General features: G+C 43.4%; 1 protein-coding gene across 1 annotated transcript in view; it reads right to left on the reverse strand.

Annotated features, from left to right (window-relative positions):
• PHKB (phosphorylase kinase regulatory subunit beta) overlaps positions 1-27,101 on the reverse strand; it is a 420,515-nt gene that overhangs the window by 56,516 nt on the left and 336,898 nt on the right. Inside the window, exon 28 of the mRNA XM_075577209.1 lies at positions 15,745-15,947. Within this exon, the coding sequence (XP_075433324.1) occupies positions 15,745-15,947 (203 nt within the window). The remainder of the gene's footprint in view (positions 1-15,744; positions 15,948-27,101) is intronic.

Consider the following 27,101-nt stretch of genomic DNA (forward strand, 5'->3'; position numbering starts at 1 on the left):
TTCTCGATTATTAATATACAACATTCTGTCGTTACAGGTGAAAATGTCCGAGAGCCAGCCAGCCAGCCCGAAGAAGATGCCGATTGAAGAAGATTGTACTATACAATTGGAAGAAGAGCGAAGAAATTTGTATAATTGTATTTTCACAAAGTCATTTACTGTACCCTAATAAAGAATATTTCATATTCTAAAATACTTTTAAGTCATCTGTTTTTAGGGGAATAAGTGGTGGGTCACATTTAAATACCATTACATATGATATTGTACAAAATGCAGAGTATTGCAACCAATGCTAAAACTCAATTCTCCCGGCCGTGACGCATTTGTGGGCCACCTATGAGCAGCCGAAAAATGTGCAGGGGGAAGGGGGTGTTACAGCTCCAGCAAAAAACAAATGTGCCAGTAAATCATGGCCCATCTTTAGATAGAAAAGTAGATTGGCACCCCAATGGAATTATGCAAAATGTTGTATAAAAGCTTAATAAAGGATTGATGATATGGTCCCACTGTGGACCTTTATCATGGTAAAGGTCTAAATAAAGGTCCGGAGTAAAACCAAAACGTTGATACTTTATTAAAATTATACACCTTTCTGTATAAATCCAGTGGAGTGCCAATCTACTTCTGTGTTATGATTACTACTGTACAGTAACTCCTCCCAGAATCCAATGCTTGTCTGATCCTCACAGTGTATTTTCTCCTCCCATGTTAGGGCATTAACACCATCAGACTGGAATTAAAGCTACAGCTGGTTCTAAGGTATCTGCCATGTTGTTGTATACCTGGCAGCAGGAATTTTCCAAATGATTCTCTCAAACTTAGTGGAAGACCATAAGAAATTGATTATTACAATGTTTAAAATAACATTTATTCTTAAAACCAACATTTTAGGCACATGCGCGAAGGCTGAACTGCATGGACGTGTGAGCCATTAGCTCCGTTCACAGCCGGCGGCAAATTCAATAAAAAAGCATCAAAGTGCACACAAATAAGCACCAGAGTCATACCCAAAGTTGCCTAACCAACCCAAGATGTCGAGGGCGACCCGATCGAAGAGAACCTCCACGGTCTTGACAGACTACTTTGCTAAAGGAGATTCAGCGCGCGCCAAAAGCCAGGAGGGAATGGAGCGAAGTGCTCTGAATCGGAGGAGGAAGACGACAGGGAGGATAATAGCAGAGATAACCAGATAATGAGACGGCGAGATATGAGGGAATTCTGCCTGGACATAAAGAGATGTTTTCAGTCAGAACTGGCAGCATTAAGAGCAGACATATGCGGGATAGGAGAGAGAACAGACTCCCAAGAAAAAAAGATGGATGCCACAATCAAAGCCCTCCATAGAACCGACAAGCAAGTGGCCCAGGTGAAGGACTCAGTCAGAGACCTCATGGATAGGCAGGAGGATGCCGACAATCGAGACCGTCGAAATAACGTGTGGGTCAGGCGGGTCCCAGAAACCGAGACAGACCCGGAGGATTTTATGGGAAGATGGCTCCAAAAGCTAATGCCAGACCGCTCAGAACAAGACCTGCATCTGGACCGCTGTCACAGAGCCCTGAGGTCGTGGCCACAGCAAGGGGATCCCCCCCGGGACAATATTGCAAGATTCCACTTCTTCAGAGTGAAAGAGGCATTCGGCCAAATGACCAGGAGCGAAGTGGAATTCGAGGGGTATAAGCTGCAAGTTTATCAGGACATATCTCCCACCACCTTGCTAAAAAGGAAACAGCTAGTCCCCATCACCAAAGTACTGCGTGAGGAAGGGACGCGGTACCGGTGGCTATAACCGTTCGGGTTATTGGTGATCCAAAATGGAGCGGCCAACACGCTGCGACGCCTAGAAGATGGAGGAAATTTTCTTACCAAACTGGGGCTCCAGGATAAGATATCGGAGGAAGTATCAGCAGGGGGATCGGCGCCAGACCCATCGTGGAAAGATGCCAGGAAAGTGGACGAGAAAAGACAACCCCGTAGCCCGAAGTGAGGTCAAGATCCGGTTTACAGAACATTTCTATCACTTACCTGTTCCAGTTGAAGCTCTACAGTTGCGAGCCCAGTTTGAGACCCGTTAAGGTCAGTTGAATCACCACCCCTCAGCGCTCCTCTGAGAATGGCGGCCATCTTGGATCGGCTCCCACTCCACAGTGAGAATGGGGAGGAGACGGATGACGACAGAGGAGGAGTTGGCACATCTCGCGAGAGGTCCTGACAGAGGGAGACCGGCCACCTCCGAGATGGCGCCGGAGCCGGACAGAAAAGACGGAGCTATGGCAAAATGCAGGAAGACCTCACATGAGCAATGGCTGCAGTCCGATGCAGCAGCAGAGATCGGGGGGGAGAGGAAAGCCGAATGAAAGAAACTACGGACTGGCATAGTCCCAAGAAGGGGAGGAGGGGGGATCCAAAATTGATACAGGGTTTATTGTTAGTCAAAATGGAAACTACAAAAATAAAGTAACAAGGGGAGGAGTAAAAACGTAAGAAAAATATAAAGGGTATATTATGTATCTTCCCTTATGTATCCTGTGTCCCTTCTGTGTCCTCCCCCTACCTTCTGCCTAGGTGGTGCAACGTTGGGACTTGACAAGCTGCAGGACATCGCAGGGAGGCAGAGGCTCCCCGGTGCCACCCCGACACCTACCATGGAAACGCGACTGACGATAGGTGAGAACAGGCTCACATCATGACGTTGACTGTTATATCCCATAACGCCAAAGGGTTAAACTGCCCCCGTAAAAGAAAGGTGGCCCTCACGGACTATAGGAGAAAAGGGGCTAATGTTGTCTTAATCCAGGAGACTCATTTTAGCACCACCAGCTTCCCGAAATATTTTGACAAGCAATTCAAACAGGTGTTTCTGTCCTATGCAAAGGAGAAGAAACGTGGAGTTGCAATACTTATACACAATAGAGTGGGACTGGTGGTGGATACAGTAACGAAGGATAGGGAAGGGAGGTTCCTCCTGCTGGCAGGGTCCATAAACCAGCAGCCCATCACGATAGCGGCAATATATGCACCAAATGGACACGATTCAGCTTTTTATACAGCAACATTCACAGCTATCCAAAAGCATGCCAAAGGTGCCCTAATAGTGGGAGGCGACTTTAACACAGTGTTGAATGCAGACCTGGATAGATCAGGACCCCCCAGGCTTGGAACAACGACAAGGCCCTAGAAAATGGGCTAAGGGACTTGGGGTTGGTCGATGTCTGGAGGCAGTCTCACCCTTTAGACAAAAATTACACCTTTTACTCACACACACAACTCCTTTAGCAGAACCGATTACTTCTTTGTCACTAGTAGACTGGTCCCGCAGATCTCCCATACTGGGATCCACGATATTTTGTGGTCAGATCATGCACCCATAGAGCTACGGTGCGCACAAATAGGGCTGGACATACCAGGAGCTAACAGAAACTAAACGAGTCCTTACTCAAAATACCTGAATTACAAGAGAAAATAGGAGGAGAAATTACACAATTCTTTAGAGAAAATGAGGGAAGCGTTGGCTCCCATATCACCCTCTGGGAGGCACATAAAGCAACACTAAGAGGGGCCCTCATTAGTCTGGCGGCCAAGAGAAAGAGAGAACGAAATGCAAAAATCATAGAAGGTCAGAACGAACTGAAAAACTTATGTGATCAGCATAAGAGGTCTCCTGACCCAGCTACCCTTCAAAAGATTAGAGACACGCAGATTAAGTTGAATCTGCTTCTTACCTCCCAGGCCGAGAAATCACTGACTTGGTCAAAGAGGAAATGTTTTGAAAAAGCTAACAAGCCAGATACCTTATTGGCCAAGATGATTAATCCCAAGGATAAGAACTACAATATCCAAGCCATAAGAACACAATCAGGCATACTTTCTGCTAACCATAAGAATATAGTGGGGGAATTCAAAAACTTTTACAAGAAATGATATGATGGAGGGAAGGTGATCCGCTCCTCTGGTATGGAGAGAGCCCTGAAGGATTTCCTTAAGGGCTCGAATCTGCCAAGTATGAATGAGGTAGATAGAGAGGTAATGGGTAGGGATTTCACAGCGGAAGAAGTATCCGAGGTCATAACAAATCTGAAACCCTCTAAAGCCCCGGGTCCTGACGGATTCTCGAATCTGTATTACAAATCATACAAGAAACAATTGACCCCCTATCTCCTCCGTATGTTTAACCAAGTGTGAGGAGGCACCCCTATCCCCCAGCACATGCTCCAAGCGTCAATCTCAGTAATTCATAAACAGGGTAAAGACCCACAGAACTGTAGAAGTTACAGGCCAATATCCCTGACTAATTCGGACATTAAAATCTACGCTAAATTATTGGCCATCAGATTGAGTCTCATCCTGCCCAGATTGGTGCACCCAGATCAAGTCGGGTTTATCGCGGGTCGACAAGCTGCAGATAATACCCGACGAATCATTGATCTGTTAGAAATAGCCAATACAAGATCAATAATGGCGCTCAGTCTGGATGCAGAAAAAGCGTTCGACAGGATAGACTGGCCATACTTAGAGGCCACGCTTGGAGCATTTGGTCTGGGAGCGAAATTGACAAAAGCTATATTCTCCCTATATTCGGCACCGTCAGCCAGGGTGACCCATCAGGGATTCGCTTCGGACCCCTTTCTAATTAGGAGCAGAACGCCAGGGCTGCTCGCTCTCCCCCCTTCTCTTTGCACTATGCATGGAACCCTTAGCTGCTCAGATACGAGACAGCAAAGATATCTCGGGTATTGTCATTGGAAGCCAGTCGCATAAGGTGGCACTGTATGCGGATGATGTTTTCCTGACAATATCTAGACACCTTACCTCTCTGCCAAACCTATTCGACTTATTGGGGAGATTCAACAGGATCTCCGGATTCAAAATCAACCAATCTAAATCAGACGCCATGAATATAAATTTACCAAAACATCTGGAGAAGCTGATCACCCTCAACTTCAACTTTTTTTTTTTTTTTCAAAGAGTTTTTATTAGGCATATTCATTTTTACATACATTGGGTTACGTTATATTTCTGGCCTAATACAAATAGGTTTTCCTTGTTTGGTAAAGGGGGGTGGGGAAAAGCACACTCAGGGCCACTTTATGGTCCATGAGGTGTAGAGAAAGAGAGAAAAAGTTTGGTTAGAGAGAGGGGGTGAGGAGTCGGGGGGGGCGGGGGGGGGGCGGGAGGGTTCATCCCTCCCCTCGTCAGGCCGTTCCGCTTCTGATCTCCTTCGTCCCCTAACTTTCTCTGTTATGATACAGGGGATTCTATTCTGAGTCTTTCTAGTGAATTATCCAGGGTTCCCAGATTTTATAGAACCCTTCGGTAGATCGTTTTAGAAAAGCCGTAAGTTTTTCCATCCTCATTACTTCGTTGAGTCTATTTTTCACCTGTTGTTTTGTGGGGGGCGCTGTCTTCTTCCAGGAGTATGCTACTGAGCATCTAGCTGCTGTCAGAATAAAGGAGATTAATTTCCATACTGGGCGATCGATCTCCTCTATCGGTCTGCCCAGAATGAAGGTCAGTGGGTCCATAGGAATTGTGAGACCTGTGATCTCTTTTATTAAATCTGGTATTATAAGCCAGTATTTTTGAATCTCTGGACATAGCCACCAGATATGGGCCATGTCCCCTCTATGTCCACAGCCTCTCCAGCATAGGTCCGATGCCAGAGGGTAAATTTGCTTTAGTCTCACTGGGGTAAGATACCAGTGATACATTATTTTGTAAACATTCTCCTTCACCGTGGTACATATGGATGTTCCTGAGGCTGCGTCCCATATATCTTCCCAATCCTCGCGGTCTATAACTAAGTTCAATTCCGCTGCCCATTTGAGCATATAGTCGTGTGCGGTTGGGTTTGCCGGATTCTCCATACCAGCATAAATTTGCGTTATTAGACATTTTTGATGTGTTCCATCCTGACACAGTTTCTCAAATTTTGTGGGAGGGGGAAATTTCAGCGTTGGGGATATTTTTTGTAGGAAGTGCCGAATTTGGAGAAATTTGAATGTGTCTAGGTGAGGTACCTTCAATTTGGTGCGTAATTCTTGGAGACTCAGGAACTGTCCATCGCTCAGCAGATCCGCGATCGCCCTGACCCCTAATGATTTAAATATGTCGAATTGTTTAGTCTCGCATCCTGGGGGGAATTTTGGATTGTTGAATAATGGGGCTAGCTGTGAGCTAGGGGAGGAGAGCTGGTATATAATTTTAGTTTTTGCCCATATATCCCATGTGTGTCTCATCGCTCCCAGTTCGAATTTAGGCGCCATATCAGTGCCCCTGTCACCGCACCAGAGATAAGCTGGCAGAGAAGGCGTTCTGGAGTATTGAGATTCAATTGCTAGCCAACAGAGCTGGTCTGGGTCCGAGTTCCACATGACCGTCTGTCTTAATTGAGCTGCCTGATAATATTTAGCTATGTCTGGAACCCCCAATCCTCCCTTTGTCCTGGGCGCCATAAGAACCGACCTAGATACCCTGGGTCTCTTCCCTTGCCAGATAAATTGAAAAATGTTGTTCTGAAAAGTTTTTAGTTCAGAGCCAGGGATATGGACCGGGAGCGTCTGGAAAAAGTTTGATAATCTCGGGAGTATGTTCATTTTTACTGAGATCATCCTCCCGATCCATGAGATCTGGGAGTTTTCCCAATTATCCAGATCTTTTTTAATTTTTTTAAAGAGGTTTGGGTAGTTATTTTGGTAGAGAGCGCCGTAGTTTTTTGATACATGTACTCCCAGGTATTTGATGTATGAAGGGCTCCATTTATAAGTGAAGTTTTGTTTCAATGTCTGCATCTCTGGCTCTGATAGATTTAGGTTGAGGGCTTCTGATTTGTCGCTATTAATTTTATAACCTGATTTCTCTTAATTCCTTGTGTAGATTGGGGAGAGAGATCTGGGGTTGTGTTAACGTTAGGATAACATCGTCTGCAAATAACGAGACTTTATAGTTTTTTCCACCAATCGGTACCCCCTGTATATTTATGTTGTCTCGTATTCTAGACGCCAAAGGTTCAATTGTTAAGGCGAACAGGAGGGGAGAAAGGGGGCAACCCTGTCTGGTTCCATTTGTTATATTGAATTTCTTAACGGATCCGCCCGGGAGTTTCACCACCGCAGTTGGGCTGCGGTATAGCGCTCGGACCCCTTCTAGGTATTCCTCTTTGAAGCCGAATTTCTGCATTGTCTTGTCAAGAAATAGCCAATCGATTCTGTCGAACGCCTTTTCTGCGTCTAAGCTTAACAAAACCGCTTTGGTAGCTGTGAGGTGGGCATGATCAACAATATTAATAATTTTGCGGGTGTTATCTGAGGCTTGTCTGCCTGAGACAAACCCCACCTGGTCGTTGTGAATTAATCTCAGTAATATTGGATTCAGTCTATTTGCCAGGATTTTGCTATAAAGCTTGAGATCGTTGTTTAGTAGAGATATTGGTCGGTAACTCCCACAAAGTAATGGGTCCCTACCCTCTTTGTGGATTATGGCTAGGTTGGCCTGCGTCATTGATGGGGGGATTGGGTTGCCCTCCATGAATGAGTTAAATAAGCAAAGCAGGTGTTTAGACATGATCGGGGAGAACCTTTTATAATAGACGTTGGAGAAGCCATCGGTGCCAGGGGCTTTCGAGATTTTTGATGTTTTTATTGCGGCCGCCAACTCTTCTTGGGTAATCTTTGCATTGAGTATCAGATTTTCCTCCTCTGTCAATGTGGGCAGGAGACAATCCGATAGGTAATTACTAATGGGTTCAGAGGTGGGTATCCCCGCCTTCCCTCCCTTAGCCCTTAGGTTGTATAATTTGGTATAGAATGCAGTAAATTCTTCCGCTATTTTCTGCTCATTATAGATTATTTCCCCCGATACATTCTTTATCGCAGTGATCTGGGAACGCTTCTGTATACCTCTAAGTTTGCTAGCTAAAAGTCTGTCGGCCTTGTTGCCCTTGTCATAATATTTCTGGTTAGTCCATGTGAGGGCTTTTTCCACATCTTCCATTTGGGACTGTTTTAACTCATTTCTGGCTGCGGTCAAGGTTTTATAGATTTTTTTCGAGGGGTTGGACTTGTGCTGCTGTTCCAGCTTTATCATTTTATTTGTCAGATCCGTTATTAGTTTTACCTTGGCCCCCCCTCCCCTTGTTCCCCCCTCCCCCTCCCCTTGTCCCCCCTCCCCCTTCCCTTGTCCCCCCCTCCTTCCCTTGTCCCCCCCTGCCCCCCTTCCATTGTCCCCCCCTCCCCTTGTCCCCCCCACTCCCTGAAGCACAATCCTGTGTAGGGCTGTTACTGCTTCTGCCATTCTAAATGTACAAAATGTAAGATATTGCTTCTGACTGTTAATTGTAATGTGAACCCGCAGTATGCACGAAAGATTACAGAACAATGTATACCTCTTTCTTATGCCCTCCAAGTCCAAAAAAAAAACCCTCCCCCTCCCCTTCCTCCTCCTCCCTTTCCTCCCCCTCCCTCCCCTTCCCCCCGTCTTTCCCCCCCGTCTTTCCCCCCTTTCTTCCTCCCCCCCCCTCTTCCCCTCCTTCCTCCCCCCCTCCTTCCTCCCCCCCTTCTCCTCCCCCACACCGACACTGAAGGAACTTGGAAACTGTTGATACGCCTTTCCATGTACTACAAATACCCGATAACGTTGACCTCCAGGTTATTCATTATAAGGGCCAGGGCCCACATGTGACCGGGGCACAGGTCTAAAATAAGTGTACACGAGTAAAAGGTATAAACTACAGTGATTGATGATTGTTAATATGATGATACATATAAGGAGAAGTACTGCTTAAGGTGAACCGTAGTTAGAGTAAACATGTATGCTCTCTTTCCTGCTCCCCACCCCCTTCCTCACCTCACCTGATCCAAGGCCTACGAAGGAGACCAAATGACATACGATGACATCAATACTCACCAATGCTCCTGACAATAACATTGCCAAATGTTGCTTTGTGGTCCTCTGTGTACTAAAATGAATCCTCCCCCTCCTCCCACCCCCCCTCATCCCCCCCCATCCTCCCTCCTCTCCCCCCCCAACCCCCTTCCCACCCCCCCAACCCCCTTCCCACCCCCCCACCCACCCAGTCCTTCCCACCCTTCCCCCCCTCGCCCAGGAAGAGCTATATTAAGCCACTACCTGGGTCCGAGCTTTTCCTGCACAGCCGTACCTAGACCGCTGGATCCCCCCTCATTGGGCCATACGCCCAAATGCCAATACTTAATCCCGGCAATATCCACTGGAGGTCCATAGTGGACCTCATCCTACTTTACCTCTTGCTGCTGATTCTGTCCCAGCAGACTCTTCCCCCCCCTTCCCTCTCCCCACCCCTTCCCACTCTCACCACCCCAACCCCTCGCCGGGCCAACCTGAACCTCTCATACAGAAAACGACCCCCAGACGAGATAAAAACTATCTTTGATCTACGATATAAGGATCCACCCGGTGGGAAGGGCGCGATCCCAATAGTGACAACACTTCAGTACCCAAATGGCTAGTCAGTCAGCAATCAAACTGGTTTCACTGAATGTGAAAGGTTTGAATAATAACAGAAAAAGAAGACTAACGCTTCAGGAGCTGAAAAGGTCTAAGGGAGATATTATCTTCCTCCAGGAGACGCACTTTGCATCTCAAGAGCTGCCCAAATTAATTAGCAATGTATTTCCGATGGGTTTCTTCTCATCATTTAATAGTAAAAAGCGCGGAGTAGCTATTCTACTCAGACAAGGAACCCCATTCAATATTACCAAAACGACTTCAGATCCAGAGGGTAGATTTCTAATGGTATATGGCTCGCTCGCGGGTACGACGATCGCCCTGGTTAACATCTATGCGCCAAATGAAAATCAAACAGAATTTCTAAAAACAGTATTAGAGAAGATTGATCCTAACTACCTATCCTTTTTGATCATAGGTGGGGACTTTAATATGGTGATAAACTCCACTGAGGACAGAGTCTCTACTCTGAATCGCTCACAAAGAGCATCCTCCCAGAAAATGGAGAGACAATTCAAAGCGATTATTAGGGAATACTCCTTAATGGACATTTGGAGAACCCGACACCAGGGCCAAAGAGACTACACCTTTTACTCGGCGCCACATCAATCATACTCTCATATAGACTACTTTTTTGCTACCAAAAATGTTCTCGAAGCCTCCACCAATTCGGAATTAGGCCCCATTACTTGGTCAGATCATGCCCCTATCACACTAACTCTGTCAACTGCATTTCAAAAATTGACCTCCTACACTTGGAAGCTGAACGACTACCTATTGAATCACTCGGCAGTAGAAAAAGAAATTAAAGCAGCTCTTAGGGAGTACTTCGCGCTCAATGCAGGCACAGTCGACTCACCGGCGGTTCTGTGGGAAGCCCATAAGGCAGCAATCAGGGGAACTTTTTTATCAATTGCATCCCACAGAAAGAAGGCCAAGGTAAAACCTCAACTTCAACTTTAACTGGCAGCAGAAGCAAATTAAATATCTAGGGGTTAAATGTAACCAAGACACAACCAAACTGTTGTACCTGGCAAATTACCCCAAACTGATACACGCCCTGAGAGGGGACGTAAGGAGATGGGCCAACAACAAAATTTCTTGGATAGGGAAAATCCACTGCATTAAAATGAATCTGCTTCCTCGCCTTCTATAGCTCTACCAGACCCTCCCGGTGTCACTAGGATTAAAGGATACCCTCTCGCTTCAATCGGAGATAGATAAATTTATCTGGTGAGGGAAGAGAGCGAGAGTGGGAAGGCAGATAATGCGCAAACAAACAGGGGCAGGTGGGCTAGCGGTACCTTGCTTGTTATCCTATTACAAAGCGGCCCAATTATGCCAAATTGTGCAATGGCACACCAACCTGGACTCAAAAAGATGGGTCGCTTAAGAAAAAGAGATATGCTCCCCGGTTGAGCTGGGACACCTAATTTGGCTCCCCAAAAAGGTGCGATTAAGCACCAAAATGCCGCTTTCTTCAATGATCAATTCACTCTCGGTGTGGGAGAACACTAGGCTCAAATGCAAATTGACCCATAAAAAATCAGGAATGACCCCATTATGGGGAAATCCATTATTTGCTCCAGGACTGGCCAGTGTGGACTTCACAATCTGGAAAACTAAACACATTAATAGATTAGTGGACCTGGAGGGTAGAAGAGGCATACAAACATTCGACATCCTCAAATCCAACAAAAATATCCCCAATGCTGAATTCTTTAGATACCTCCAGGTCAGAGCATTCTATCAAGCTCAACAACCCCTAACCCAATTAACGAACTTTGAAAAGCTCTGTCGCTCAGGGACGACAACAAAGGGACTCATATTGCAGTTGTACAAATAAGTAACGGGTTCTGGCTCGACTGTGACTGAAAAGTTAGGATATATGACCAAATGGGAGACGGACTTAGGGGAGGTCTTAGAGCTAGAGGAGTGGCCGAAAATTGCTCTGGCAGTTTCCAAAAGTTCCATGTGCACGACCCTATGGGAAAACGCATATAAAGTTATGATGAGATGGTACCACACCCCCACAAAATTGGCTAAATGTCTGCCCAGTTACTCCCCATTGTGTCCTAGACAATGTGGACAGCAAGCAGACTTGTTACACATGCTGTGGTCTTGCCCCAAAATAGCCACAGTCTGGGATTCAATCAAAGATTGGCTGAACAGGATCCTAGGCATACATATCCTGCCAGACCCGTGGTTGTTTCTCTTAAATAGGCCGCACCCGGGCCTCTCCAAAAAAGCAAGTAAACTGATAACGCATTTCGCAACGGCAGTACGGGGGGAGATCGCAGCACATTTGAAACAAAATGAGATTCCAGTGATTGCTACAATTCGGAACAGAATTTGGACAGTTTGCCAGATGGAGAAATTGATGAGTTTGGTCAATGATACTGACACAAATTACCTAAAAGTCTGGGCGCCGTGGTTGGCCCAGACAGACATACCGGGGGTAGAAAGGTCCACGATATGGCAATGATAGAGATGAGTGCGTTCTCCTCTGGGGTTGTAGCACAAGAATAGGCGTACAGGACAAATTAGAAATATCTGGGTTGAACTGAACAAAGCCCCATGGAGGAGACACGGGTGCTGCCGGGGATAAATCTGGCCCCCCAGGAAGCGATGGGCCGGAAGACACAGAGCTCCCAGCGGAACCACGGCGGAAGGTTCCCCCCCTCAAATACCCCTACCCCCCTTTCCTTCAGGTTTGTGAGGTGTGTCTGTTGGTTTGTCTTCCCATTATGTCTTGCTGTAATCTGTTGAAAGCAATGATACATAGACGACTGACACTGTTTTGAATATGTTTTTAATAAGAAATGTATGAAATGTCTGTTGAACATGTGAATTATCAATAAAACACGAGTTGAAAAAAAAAAAAACAACATTTTAAATCATAAATAATAATGTCTGCACACAGTCATGTATGAGAATATGCCACATTTATCAACACATTTATACCGGGATCATATGATTGAGCAAACAAGGAGGTAAAATAAATTGTAATTTATTTCAGGAAATGACAAACACACAATTTACGCTAAAAATACACTTACTTTGGAAATCTGGGGTAACACAAAACTACCCTTTCCTAGTTGCAGGGGCTTATGACCAAGTTTACCCTAGTAATCGTTGCAAAACAAACAGCAAAATAATCCAGGCAGTTTTTCCTTCAATTAGCCTCTTCCTGCTGGAGACTTGTAACTGGATACTTAGCCTCTGAGAAACTTAGATGACTTACTCAGAGCTTGGAATACACATTGAATCACATTGAATCCCACCTCTGGGATGGCGACTAGCTGTCTTATACACTTTGGGACAGGCAGTCGCACAGAATGTCCACCAACCACCGGCATGGGAATTTCATCGCTGACCAATTACACACTTTGCCAGGTTTGTGAAAGCTGAGCCCAATGCCCGAAAGTCTGGGCCAGGTGACAACTGGCCAGTATAACTTGCCTTCATTCCAGGATGCTAGCACTTAACTTAGCTATCCTGCCCATCTGGCTGCTCACACCTATGCCACAAGTGTTACTTTCATCAATGGGTCTTCCAGGAGACTACCCGGTACCAAAACCTGGGGTGGCCAGCAGTTCTCCTTTGATCCCGAGATGAAAAGACCCTGCCATATGTTACATGCACAAAGCAAAACATATTTTCTTAAAACACTGCTGCTTAATAAAATATACTTCTATACATTCTTCTGTTAAAAATATGCTACAGCCTTTTAGTGTATTGAGAGTGTGTAAGCTAACCTGCTTCCTTTACACTAGCCTGTATCCCTTACACCAGCGCTGTGCAAACTTTTTCAGCTGCGGCCCCCTTCCTGGGAGCTGCAGCGTTCGCGCCCCCCTCCCCCGAAGGCACGGCTTCAAATGACATTGTGGGTCACGTCACGTGACCCCACAGCGTCTTTTGACGCGTATTGCCATGGCGACGCGTCGCCAAAGACATGGCTGCCAGTAGGTAAGTGAGGTTACAGAGGCCTCACACCTCCCCCGGCATTAAATTAAATGCCTGGGGGAAGAGCGCGGAGCCTCTGTAACAGCCCGCGCCCCCCCTGCAAATTCTTGCGCCCCCAAGTTTGCGCACCACTGCCTTACACACGCAAGGCAGCACATGCGCAATATACGGTCCAAGAGCTAACACTCTAAGACCCCAAAACACAATTCAGGGCAACCAATTGGGCTTAACCTTTATTAGTGAGCCTGGTTACCCCCTCACCGTCACAATTATAGTGTGCGCTCTTCTAACCTATATTCCACCCTGTAGGAATATTGCTCTAACCAAGGGGTTCTCAACTCCAGTCCTCAAGACCACCCCCCCCCCCCACAGGTCAGAAGGATATCCTAGTTTCAGCCCAGGTGGCTGAATCAGTGGCTCGGTCTGACTGACCTGTTGGGGAGGAGGGTTGGGAGAGGAGAGGTGGGGCTTGGGGACTGGAGTTGGAAACCCCTGCACTAACCGATTTCCTTTCTCCTGTTGCAGCCCTGATCTACATGATTTGAAAGGAGATACAGTATAAAAGCAAAATAAAAGGTTAGTGTCAGTGTGTTCAGCGCTATGTGAAAAGAACAGTTTATCCAGCCTGGTTCCATACAGTACATAATTACCCTCAGTCCAAATGAATGGATCTGCCCATGCTGCTGTATGCTCAAGAGCACAAGTCATTTCCACTTCAGCACTGGAGAGGCCTGCAAGGCATTGCAAAACTCTCCCAGCACTACAGAGGTTAAGAAAGAGATGGGAATATAGTCGATTAAATAGCCTTAAGACATATCTTCTCTCTCCCTTCCCCCCTAACCCCCCCCCGACAGACACCGCCTTGGATTGGAGGTCTTTACGTTAATGGCTCTGTCAAGTACTTGATCTATTTCAAAAAGAACACGAGAGCTGAAATCAATAATGAGACGGTTAACTCAAATTATTATCAGAATGGAACGCCGCTTGTGCCGAAAGTTCATTTTACTCACTGGAGTAGGTGATACAGTAATATAAAAAAAAAATACATATGAAGAAAATGAATCAATATGATTAACCTTGGAACAAAAAAGGAAGACAATTGTTGGTTTATCAGTGCAATCCCAGGTAGCACCCCCCCTCCCTCCACAAACCGCCCTACAACCTCCCTCCCACCTTATTGGCTTACTAATATAACCATGCTAATAGCAAAGATTTGGTCGATTTTGTTTATGATGGAAATGAATGAATTAATTGAAGTGGCGCCTCCGAGTAAGAGAAGAGGGAGATGTTAACCTATGGAAAGTTTTGTGGATATACTGTATGAGTAACATTATACAAAATGAATCAGTCAGAGGAAGCCAAAACCTTCCCAAGTCATGTTTACAAATAGACTTAAAGGCGCAATTCAGGCAAAGTTTTATGGTTATGATTTTCTAACATAGGGTTGAAGCAGGGGGTCTCCGGAGCTGAACCCCATTAATTTCAGGTCTGGGGATCCCCTACTTTCTGGGATACTTACCTCTGTAGGGAGTGCCGGTATCTCAGCAAGGTTTAAAGCTCCCATCTCACGTGGGCCAATAGGATGCCAAACCTGATGTTACAACTTCCTATTGGGAGCTTTGAAACGCCGCCATTACATGAACCCTGCTAACCGAGTGGAGCGGCTACCAGCACCGCTACAGAAGTAAGTATGCCTGGATGCAGGGAGACCTCAGAGCTGAAATTAATGGGGTTCCGCTGCCGGAGACCCCATGCTTCAAATCTATGTTTAAAAAAAAAAAATCGCCAGCTTGGATTGCCTCTTTAAACATTTCATTGCCATTAGGAAATATCTAAGAAGAGAAGGCCACACACAATGATAACGACGTACTGTAGGGGATTATAAATATAAAAAAAACATAAGGGATTAGTAATTAAACTGCAACAGTGCAGGTAGGGGCATTGTCGCACGGAACCTGCGATTGACATCAATGAGAGATTTAGTGAGAGTGCAATCGACAGTTTAAATTGTCGCCCCCCACAAAGTGAAGAAAAGTCAGACAGGATCAGAGAAAATTATCATGTAATTTACTGCATCAGTAACTCAATATATCGCACTTCATACAAAATCCTTATTCTGTCAAATGGGATTCTTTGGGACCCAAGCATCTTAAACATTGGAAGAGTTTGTGCCTTATAGGCAAAACCCCTGTTTGGGATCCACTGCATTATACATTTTATACTGCCATGATAATGCATATATGTTTTAAGAACCAAAAGAAAGGTATTCAATGAAATAATAAAACACAATGTACTAACCCGACTCTGATTTTTAGCATTCCACTGAAAAGCTCTGGAGAGTTAGAGATGATCCATCCGATGTGAATAACCAGTTCCTGCTGAATCACAGCCTCCCGCTCATCATGGGTGCTGCACTTGTTATAGATTAGGTCCTTAATCACTCCCGGAGACAATGGATTGGATATAACTTCTTCCTCATGACCAAAGACACCGAGAGTTACCTAGAAAAGCAGTGTGTGTGCAGCACATAATTACTATGCAGCAGATTTGTAATGGATATAGTGCAAGTGTATAGTAGACCAAGGGTTCTCAACTACAGTCTTCAAAGGTCACCACCAGGTCAGGTTTTAAGGATATCCCTGCTTCAGCACAGGTGGCTCAATCAGTGGCTCAGTCAAAGACAAAGTCAAAGACTGAGCCACTGATTGAGCCACTTGTGCTGAAGCAGGGATATCCTTAAAAACGGACCTGGTGGTGTCCTTTGAGGACTGCAGTTGGCCTCCCCTGGAATAGACTAAACAAAATGCAGACGATCATTGTATCAGAGGTGCACATGCAAAGTAATATGATTTGTTTAGTCTAGCCACTGCCACCGACAGTAAATTGCCTGCATTAATTTGGGAATCTAATTGGTAATAAACACTTTATTGCTCCAAAAATGTTCAGTACTTATAGAATTTATGCATTGTGACTGTAAAAGGGGAACATAAAATAATGTAAAACTACTTTATTAACGTAGGTAAGTTATAGTAAAAATCCCAATCCAGGGAAAATAATGAATTTGCTAGTTGGCTGAACCACTAAAGGATAAAGGCAATTATATGTATGAAAAGTCACAATGTCAATATCACTCTGAACCATTTCTAAAAGCTACTGTACAGATTAGGTCCCAATTTGTAAGCTTCAATTTTTCAGGAATATAAATCAACCAATTATTTTCATTCTGACTAGTGCAATAACCATCCATTGTCTATCTTTTAAAGGGGCTGGGAGCTGTAATGCTTCTGCATAATTTCAGAAATTTACAGTAGAGGCAACGTTTATTCTAACATTTGCTGTAAACTAGCCGGGTTACATTCTGGGTATGTGCTGGGTATGTTCTGGGCTAGTTTGAGGCACGTTTAAGGCATTTCTGCATTGACTAACGACCCATAGGATTAACACAGCAGGGATCCCTGGCAGTCCAATTCAGTTTGAATGGGACTGCCAGGGACCCCCGCTGTTAATCTGATGCAGAAATGCTGGGGCTAGTTTAAGGAAAGTTTAAGGCATGTATTCAGAATGTACCTGGGTGTACCTGGGTCTTTTGGGGAATTGCCACTGGTTTTTGTTAGAATAAGAGTTGCCTCTACTGTAGCTCAGATTTTCCATAGGGTTCAGTGGAAAGGTTATACACTAAATTACAGTATGTCACAACATATCTGCATGTCACAGCCAACGGTAATACCGATGGTTGTAACCCATTCACTGTTTTAGGGGACATCAATGAACACTATATGTGACAGAATTTTGCCCATTTAGTTAGGGTCACTACAAATGTTTGCAAGTATTGTACCTTCTGCATCTCTCACCCTCTTCCCCCTCCAAATGTTGGGATACCCATGCACATTAGTAATTACATAGCACTAGTGATTAGCACTACAAATCCATGCTTTATATGCACTAACATATACAGCTCATTGGCGATGGCTAGCAGCATTTTCAAGTGTATCCTTGCCTACAATGGATGGTACCTTAGGAATTGATGCTTGTGGGTCTAGGAAAAGTAAAGCATGAGCATATGGAGGTTCTCTATATTGCACATCCCTTAAAAAAATAGCATTGACGATAGTTACAGAATGTATTGAATCTGTACAAAAACAGATTTTTGAGCATCTATAACATCTTATTGGAGCAACATGGACATTAGATGAAGCCACCTGGATCGAAGAACTGTTTATCAAGCCCAGTGATTTTCAACCAAGGTTCCTAGGAACAATTGGGTTATCCTTGCACCCTTAAAGAGTTCTCTGCAATTTTCTGGACATTTGAAAATTATATCAAATACAGAAGAATTTATAATGTATTTGATCTCAGACGCGCTATTAGAGAGAGTTTGGGTTCCTTACAATTAATCTGATTTCTGAAACGTTATTAGAGAGGGTTGGGGTTCCTTAAATGCATTTGATCACAGAGTTGCAATTATAGATGGTTGGGGGTTCTTCAGAATTTAACTTGGGGTTCCTTAACCAAAAAATGGTTGTAAACCACTGGTCAAGCCCCTTGACTGGATATTTCAAATACAATATCATTTCAAAATAGTCAGTTTGGCTTTGTCGTTCAACATCAGTTTATTGAAATGCGTCAATTTTGTCAATGTAGCCAATTAGATTATGGAGCGATAGAGGGTGTTCAGAGAAGGAAGTGTTCTCAGGTTACATAGCATGTAGGGAAACTGGCAGATGATATGGAACCCTACCTAAGCACACTATGTTAGAAAATTTACAGGTTCCTGTTTAAGATAAATGTTAGTTCAAAACGATGGTAATGCGTAACAAAAATTAAACTGTGTCTTCAATTTAATGCAAGTTTAAGTAATTGTAGGTTTAATTATGTATCTGTTATCCGTTCTCTTCTAACAGTTACTTGGTTCGGGAGAATGTATATCCATTTTAAAGGTTATGACAACTTACATTTGGACGCAAACAAATGTTTTTTTATTTAGTAGTCAATTGTGTACACGAGTTTAAAACCTCAAATGCCTCTTCTTCTGATGTGACTAATGGCTTTTGATGGAATAGAACGTGCTGTTCTGACACAATAAATCTTTTGGGAAATCCGCAGTGCCTTGGATCATCTATTCTTACTCAAGTATAGGATTTTGTTTAGACATGTTCCCCTGAACCAGGAGCACCAGTGATTGCGAGTATCTTTACTTTATTTTGGTGTGCAGCATTACTACCCATTGTTTTGAGGGAGTAGAACATTAATCGAATAATTAGAACTGGACAGGAGCACCTTCACCTTTGGCAGCCCAGTGATAATTAGTTTTTTTTCCGACTGAATCATTACAGTTTAACTGCAAAGATGCAGTGACCCAGCGCTCCAGGTGACAACAATACCCCAGTCCAATGGTCAGTCCATGTGGATAAGGAAAGTTCTTTACAATGTTCCAGTTGATGCAGAAGTAATGATCCAATTTCTGGCTGTCGTTCCCGAACTCCTCCTAATGTACAATAGACAAAAGAGAAAAGCCCATTGCGCAGCCACAAGAACCAGTAAACGACTCCAAAAAGAATTAAAATAATGAACTTACAAACATATTGTGTCGCTGTTCCTTTGAGAGAATCTGTGCTTTAAAGCACTTCTTTTTCCAGATATCACGAATCCCCCGTGTTGTCCGTCATTCATCTAATTTTCTGTTTGCTCACAGCTTTACCACTCAGAGATGATCCCCATGTGCTCCCAGAAAGGAGATGACATGAAAAATTGATGGTGCAGATTGATAAAATGTAATAACAATAGAATTAATAAAAACAGCCAAAGGCTTACTCACATAGGCCAGGCTGTGGTAAAACAGCTGACAACGTGCTGTCCGCAGCTTGATACAATCAGGGGTATTAGCCTCGGTGATGATGGCGCTCTCACTCCTAGCAAACCCAGGGATTTGGCGTCTAGCTCGGCGCAATCGCCCTACGTCGCCCCCCTCTTCAACTTTCGGGTGCTATCGCTTTCTCAGCTCGTGGTGGCAAGTACTGCAATCTGTACTCTGCTCTCCACTCTGAGAGACTGCCGTCAACCCGTGCGCAACTCGATGACGTCACGCAGTAGCGTCTCCCCTGATCTCTCAGCTACTGACGGGTGTATCAGTTCTAACTCCTCCCTCTCCAACGCGTTTCGTGACTCAATGTGGTCACTTCATCAGTGGTGAGGGGGAGTTACTACCTACAGATATATATATATACCCTGGAGGATAATATACACTTAATACAAGTTAACTAAAAAAATGCACACACTTCAATTAACATGATCATTACCACTAGGGAAACATCCCTGGGATTAAGTGGCAGTACACCGATCACATAAGGGTGACACTATTTAGTCATTTCAATAAAGTATTACATATACAGACAATTTAAGCACAATTATTTGCTAAATAAGGCAGAAGGGGATCATTTAATCTATCAAAAAGGAGGCCAGGTCGAAATCTATATTTAGGCCACGGGGTGACAGGGTTTTAAGAGTATAGATCCAAAAGGTCTCCCTTTTGGATAAATAGTTTAATCTGTCACCCCCTCTCCAATTTGCTTTTGGGCATTCTATACCCCTGCAGATCAGTCCCTCTGGGTTCTGATTGTGTTTACTTTTAAAGTGGTTTAGAAACACTATGTGTTTCTAAACCCCTTTTAATATTGTAAACGTGTTCTGCCAGTCTACGTTTTAGCATTCTCCCCGTCCTCCCCACGTATTGTAATCCGCAGGGGCATTCTAATAGGTGGAAATAAAACACAAAAGCGCACCAAGGGTCAAGATTTAATAAAAACAAAGTAGCCCCAGCGCGCGGGTCTACCTCGTAAGCCTCTGCACCATCTCTCTATGCCCAGGACACCACCAGGACTGTTGCCTCTGCAATATTCTACTGGACGTACTTACCGCTATATGTAAGTTTTTATTGTTATTATTACTTTGTTTTTATTAAATCTTGACCCTTGGTGCGCTTTTGTGTTTTATTTCCTGCTGTTGCCTGGCGTTTGGAGTCATCCTGCGACGGGACCTGTGGAGGAGGGGTGCCTTCACATCGCATCAGCTGCAAGAGGGAAGAGTTGATCTACTCCAAGATCCTGTTAGGAAGCAAGAGCGCGGTTTGACTTTAGCATTCTAATAGGTATACACAGTATTTGCTTTTACAGTTTATAAATGTGTCTATATCATAACTTTTACATGTCACATTTGATTGAAACTTATTGCCCTGAACACTAAAAGAACATCCTATACATTTGCTGCATGTATAAAAACCTTTCAAGTTAGATAGCCACATTGCATTACTTTGTTTCGGCCCAATGCTAAATGAAAATGCTAAAACGTAGACTGGCAGAACACGTTTACAATATTAAAAGGGGTTTAGAAACGCGTAGTGTTTCTAACCACTTTAAAAGTAAACACAATCAGAACCCAGAGGGACTGATCTGCAGGGGTATAGAATGCCCAAAAGCAAATTGGAGAGGGGGTGACAGATTAAACTATTTATCCAAAAGGGAGACCTTTTAGATCTATACTCTTAAAACCCTGTCACACCGTGGCCTAAATATAGATTTCGACCTGGCCTCCTTTTTGATAGATTAAATGATCCCCTTCTGCCTTATTTAGCAATTAATTGTGCTTAAATTGTCTGTATATGTAATACTTTATTGAAATGACTAAATAGTGTCACCCTTATGTGATCGGTGTACTGCCACTTAATCCCAGGGATGTTTCCCTAGTGGTAATGATCATGTTAATTGAAGTGTGTGCATTTTTTTAGTTAACTTGTATTAAGTGTATATTATCCTCCAGGGTATATATATATATCTGTAGGTAGTAACTCCCCCTCACCACTGATGAAGTGACCACATTGAGTCACGAAACGCGTTGGAGAGGGAGGAGTTAGAACTGATACACCCGTCAGTAGCTGAGAGATCAGGGGAGACGCTACTGCGTGACGTCATCGAGTTGCGCACGGGTTGACGGCAGTCTCTCAGAGTGGAGAGCAGAGTACAGATTGCAGTACTTGCCACCACGAGCTGAGAAAGCGATAGCACCCGAAAGTTGAAGAGGGGGGCGACGTAGGGCGATTGCGCCGAGCTAGACGCCAAATCCCTGGGTTTGCTAGGAGTGAGAGCGCCATCATCACCGAGGCTAATACCCCTGATTGTATCAAGCTGCGGACAGCACGTTGTCAGCTGTTTTACCACAGCCTGGCCTATGTGAGTAAGCCTTTGGCTGTTTTTATTAATTCTATTGTTATTACATTTTATCAATCTGCACCATCAATTTTTCATGTCATCTCCTTTCTGGGAGCACATGGGGATCATCTCTGAGTGGTAAAGCTGTGAGCAACACAAAAAAAAGAATAGGTGCAGAACAGCGCTAATATTACAAATTAAATATTAATAAATAACACAGGCAGCCAGGTGAATGACTGGTAGTACAACCAGTCAGAATGGCATAACAAAAGGAGGGTGACCGGCGCCAAATGAGTTAAATTCAAACCGATTAGGGTGTAAAAGTCCAAGTGAAGTCCTTGGGATGATGGGATGTGATGATTCTCGCCTCGAACGAAATATATGTGGAAAAAAGAAAAGACAAACAGATAATGGTGCAGTAAATTAACACTGGGGCGGTGAGTGAACACTAACAACACAGGACACACAAGACAAACAAACACTAAACACTAGCACGGCCTATAATATTAAAAGAAAAGCAATTTATTTGGGGTGTGGAGGGTGCATAACCGCATCCGGAGGGGTAAAATTACAACCCTACTCACAAGATGCTGGCAGGGTAAAGGCAGCGAGCTGGATGCATACAGCTGGGCTCACAAAGATGGCGACCGGAGCACTCTGATCGACGTCCACACGTGACCGGAATGGAAGGCAGGTCGCTCGAATGACGGGGTCTCTAGGCGGACGTGACGTCACCTCCGCTGTGGTCCCACCTCAGGCACGCTCTCTCCAGTCCTCCTCAGCAACCGTGATCCCGCAAAACGGTTTAGGCACTTGGAAACTGCAGATTTCTCCTCTTGGGACTGCAGATTTCCACCACAGTAAAAACACTTCTAAAACACGAAACTTCCCGACCGGTTTCGTACGCATGCGCGTACTTCTTCAAGGGATGTGCTTGCCCTTTAGTCTCTATGGTATATATACCTTAGTCTAAAGTTCTTATTGGTTAATTGAGTAATTGAATTAACCCCATATTGGACTAATACAAGGCAGCACGTACAATGGGCCTATGCTAAACTACAAACAACATAACATAAAACACTAAATGGATAAAAACAGTAATAACATGCAAACATTAAAAACATTAAAAGAACAATTAAAATATAAATCATTATAGAGAGGCAGAAACAATGAATTAGTTATAGAAAGGCTTTGAGTTCAAAGTCGATATTCATTCCTTTAGGGGAGAGAGTTTTTAATTCATAAATCCAGTAAGCTTCACGCATACTGGCTTGCTGGAGTCTACTCCCCTCTCTGGGATTGACATCAACCTGCTCAATTACCTGACAAATAAGACCCTTGGGATTTTTGTCATGGCACAGAAGAAAGTGATGCGAGACACTGTGTGTCTCCAAGCCCCTCTTAATATTATAGATATGCTCATAGACACGTCTCTGGAAAGTTCTCCCTGTTCTGCCCACATATTGTAAGCCACAGGGGCACTGTAGTAAATATATAACATACGTGGAGTGGCAGTTAATGAAATTATGTATAGGGTAACTCTTATTAGTGACGTTAGATGTAAATTGTCTGGCATTTTTACTAAAGGAGCATGCTACGCACTTTGCACAGGTAAAGAAACCTTTCAAACTCCCTCCTGGTTTCTGTTTTTTCTGATTTACCGGACAACTGGGAGCTAGTTTAGATTTCAGGTTATTAGCCTTTGAAAATATAATATTAGCTTTTTTCGGAAGAATACCTGCCAATACTTCATCTTGCAATAAAATAGGCCAATACTTATTCATAATTTGTTTAATTTTTGGCGCCATCTCATTATATTGGGTGATGAACGCTACCTGATTGTGACATCTTTTTGATGTTTCCTTCTTTTTGACATCATACTGAAGCAAAGTGTCCCTATTAATTTCTTTAACCTGATTAAAAGCCTCATTAAACCCTAACCCTAACCCTAATTCAAACTCTGAATATTTTCTATTAATGAATTTTTGTTTCAAATCTTCTGCTTGTTTCCTAAAGATTACTTCTTCGGAACAATTACGTTTAAGACGTACCAGTTGTCCCTTTGGGATATTTCGCAGCCACTGCGGATTATGGTGACTATCTGCGCGCACATAGTTGTTTGCCTGCACAGGTTTAAAAAAGGTCTTAGTGTGCAACATATCATCTTTGACATATATGTGAAGGTCCAGAAAGTCAATGTGTTCAGTACTAAAACTACAAGTGAACTTAAGATTAAGGTGATTGTGATTTAAATATGTGCAAAAATCATTAAGTGAGTCCTGAGTACCTGACCAAATAAAAATCACATCATCAATGTAGCGCCGCCAGAGCACCAGGTTTGCTCCTAGAGGACAGTTGTTCCAGATAAACTCCTCCTCCCAACTATCCATAAACAAGTTGGCATAGCTAGGAGCAAACCTCGTGCCCATAGCGGTACCACATTTCTGAATGTAATAGTGAGAATTGAAAGTGAAATAATTATGTGTCAAAATAAACCAAATACTCTCCATCAAAAAGTCCCTCTTAGTGCGTGAATAGCCACTGGAGTGTTCCAATTTGCGAGACACGGCCTGGCACCCGTGCTAGTGTTTAGTGTTTGTTTGTCTTGTGTGTCCTGTGTTGTTAGTGTTCACTCACCCCCCCAGTGTTAATTTACTGCACCATTATCTGTTTGTCTTTTCTTTTTTCCACATATATTTCGTTCGAGGCGAGAATCATCACATCCCATCATCCCAAGGACTTCACTTGGACTTTTACACCCTAATCGGTTTGAATTTAACTCATTTGGCGCCGGTCACCCTCCTTTTGTTAAAGCTGTGAGCAAACAGAAAATTAGATGAATGACGGACAACACGGGGGATTCGTGATATCTGGAAAAAGAAGTGCTTTAAAGCACAGATTCTCTCAAAGGAACAGCGACACAATATGTTTGTAAGTTCATTATTTTAATTCTTTTTGGAGTCGTTTACTGGTTCTTGTGGCTGCGCAATGGGCTTTTCTCTTTTGTCTTTTGTACATTAGGAGGAGTTCGGGAACGACAGCCAGAAATTGTATTATTACTTCTGCATCAACTGGAACATTGTAAAGAACTTTCCTTATCCACATGGACTGACCATTGGACTGGGGTATTGTTGTCACCTGGAGCGCCGGGTCACTGCATTTTGTATACTATTGTCTGTAAACGAGTTTGTGAGAAATTTGTTAGGCAGGGACCCTGTTGGCAGCCTTCACTTAAAATTAAGCTATTCAATCATATATTGTATTTACACATTTATAACTTTTTTGCGCTGAGCTATAGGGTTTATTATTATTTACAATCAATTAACTGCAAAGATGTTTATGGTTTTGTGACTTTCCCTCAATCCAAAAATGTGTTTGGTGGTGGTGAGGTTTTGGGGCTTTCTTATCCTACTGTGATTATTATCAAGAAAACACAAACATAAAAGGACAGGAGCTCAAAATAAATCTCATATTGCTCCAATAAATGTAGCAAAATCCATATGATGTGGATAATTATGGATATTTGTAACATGAATATTGGATTTCTGTTCTTAAAAGAAGCTAGTTAAAAAAAAATGTTTGGCATTAAAAATAAGTAAACTAAGTATGTGACAATAGACCACTGGTGGGCAACAATATATACGTCGAGTGTGCATATGTGGCCCCGGAGTCCTATAAAGCAGGGGTGCCCATCTTGCGGGGTCTTGAGGACTGGAGTTGAGCACCCCTGCTCTTAAGGGATATATATATATATATATATATAATAATCAAAAAATAAATAGATGATACCGTTCTGTGGCTAACGAAATGCTTTTATTTGTGCGAGCTTTCGAGATACACTGATACACTATCAGTGTATCTCGAAAGCTCGCACAAATAAAAGCATTTCGTTAGCCACAGAACGGTATCATCTATTTATTTTTTGATTATTGAAGCTCGGCTAACACGGTACTGATACCTCTACATGTATATATATATACACACACACACACACACACACACACACACACACACACACACACACACACATATATATATACACACACACACACACACGCGCGCACATATATATATATATATATATATATATATATATAAATATATATATATATATATATATATATATATATATATATATATACAGTGGTGTGGAAAAGAACCCTCTTTGAATTCTATGGTTTTACATATCAGGACATAATAACAATCATCTGTTCCTTAGCAGGTTTTAAAATTAGGTAAATACAACCTCAGATGAACAACAACACGACATATTACACTGTGTCATTATTTATTTAACAAAAATAAAGCCAAAATGGAGAAGCCATGTGTGAAAAACTAATTATACCGTATGATTCAATAGCTTGTAGAACCACCTTTAGCAGCAATAACTTGAAGTAATCGTTTTCTGTATGACTATCAGTCTCTCACAGCGTTGTTGAGAAATTTTGGCCCACTCTTCTTTACAATGTTGCTTCAGTTCATTGAGGTTTGTGGGTATTTGTTTATGCACACCTCTCTTAAGGTATAGCCACAGCATTTCAATCGGGTGAGGTCTGGACTTTGACTGAGCCATTGCAACACCTTGATTATTTTCTTTTTCAGCCATTCTGTTGTAGATTTGCTGGTGTGCTGGGGATCATTGTCCTGTTGCATGACCCAATTTCAGCCAAGATTTAGCTGTCGGACAGATGGCCTCACATTTGACTCTAGAATGCTTTGGTAAACAGAGGAGTTAATAGTCGACTCAATGATTGCAAGGTTCCCAGGTCCTGTGGCTGCAAAACAAACCCAAATCATCACCTCTCCACCACCGTGCTTGACAGTTGGTATGAAGTGTTTGAGCTGATATGCTGTGTTTCGTTTTCGCCACACGTGGCGCTATGCATTATGGCCAAACATCTCCACTTTAGTCTCGTCTGTCCAAAGGACATTGTTCCAGAAGTCTTGTGGTTTGTTCAGATGCAACTTTGCAAACCTAAGCCGTGCTGCCATGTTCTTTTTAGAGAGAAGAGGCTTTCTCCTGGCAACCCTTCCAAGCAAACCATACTTGTTCAGTCTTTTTCTAATTGTACTGTCATGAACTTTAACATTTAACATGCTAACTGAGGCCTGTAGAGTCTGAGATGTAACTCTTGTTTTTTTTGCAATTTCTCTGAGCATTGCATGATCTGACCTTGGGGTGAATTTGCTGGGATGTCCACTCCTGGGAAGATTGGCAACTGTCTTGAATGTTTTCCACTTTTGAATAATCTTTCTCACTGTAGAATGATGGACTTTATATTGTTTGGAAATGGCCTTATACCCCTTCCCAGATTGATGGGCAGCAACAATTGCTTCTCTAAGATCATTGCTGATGTCTTTCCTACTTGGCATTGTGTTAACACACACCTGAATGCTCCAGACCAGCAAATTGCGAAAACTTCGGCTTTTATAGAGATGGTCACATTTGCTGAT

This window comes from Ascaphus truei, chromosome 19, assembly GCF_040206685.1.
Source record: "Ascaphus truei isolate aAscTru1 chromosome 19, aAscTru1.hap1, whole genome shotgun sequence".
NCBI lineage: Eukaryota > Metazoa > Chordata > Amphibia > Anura > Ascaphidae > Ascaphus > Ascaphus truei.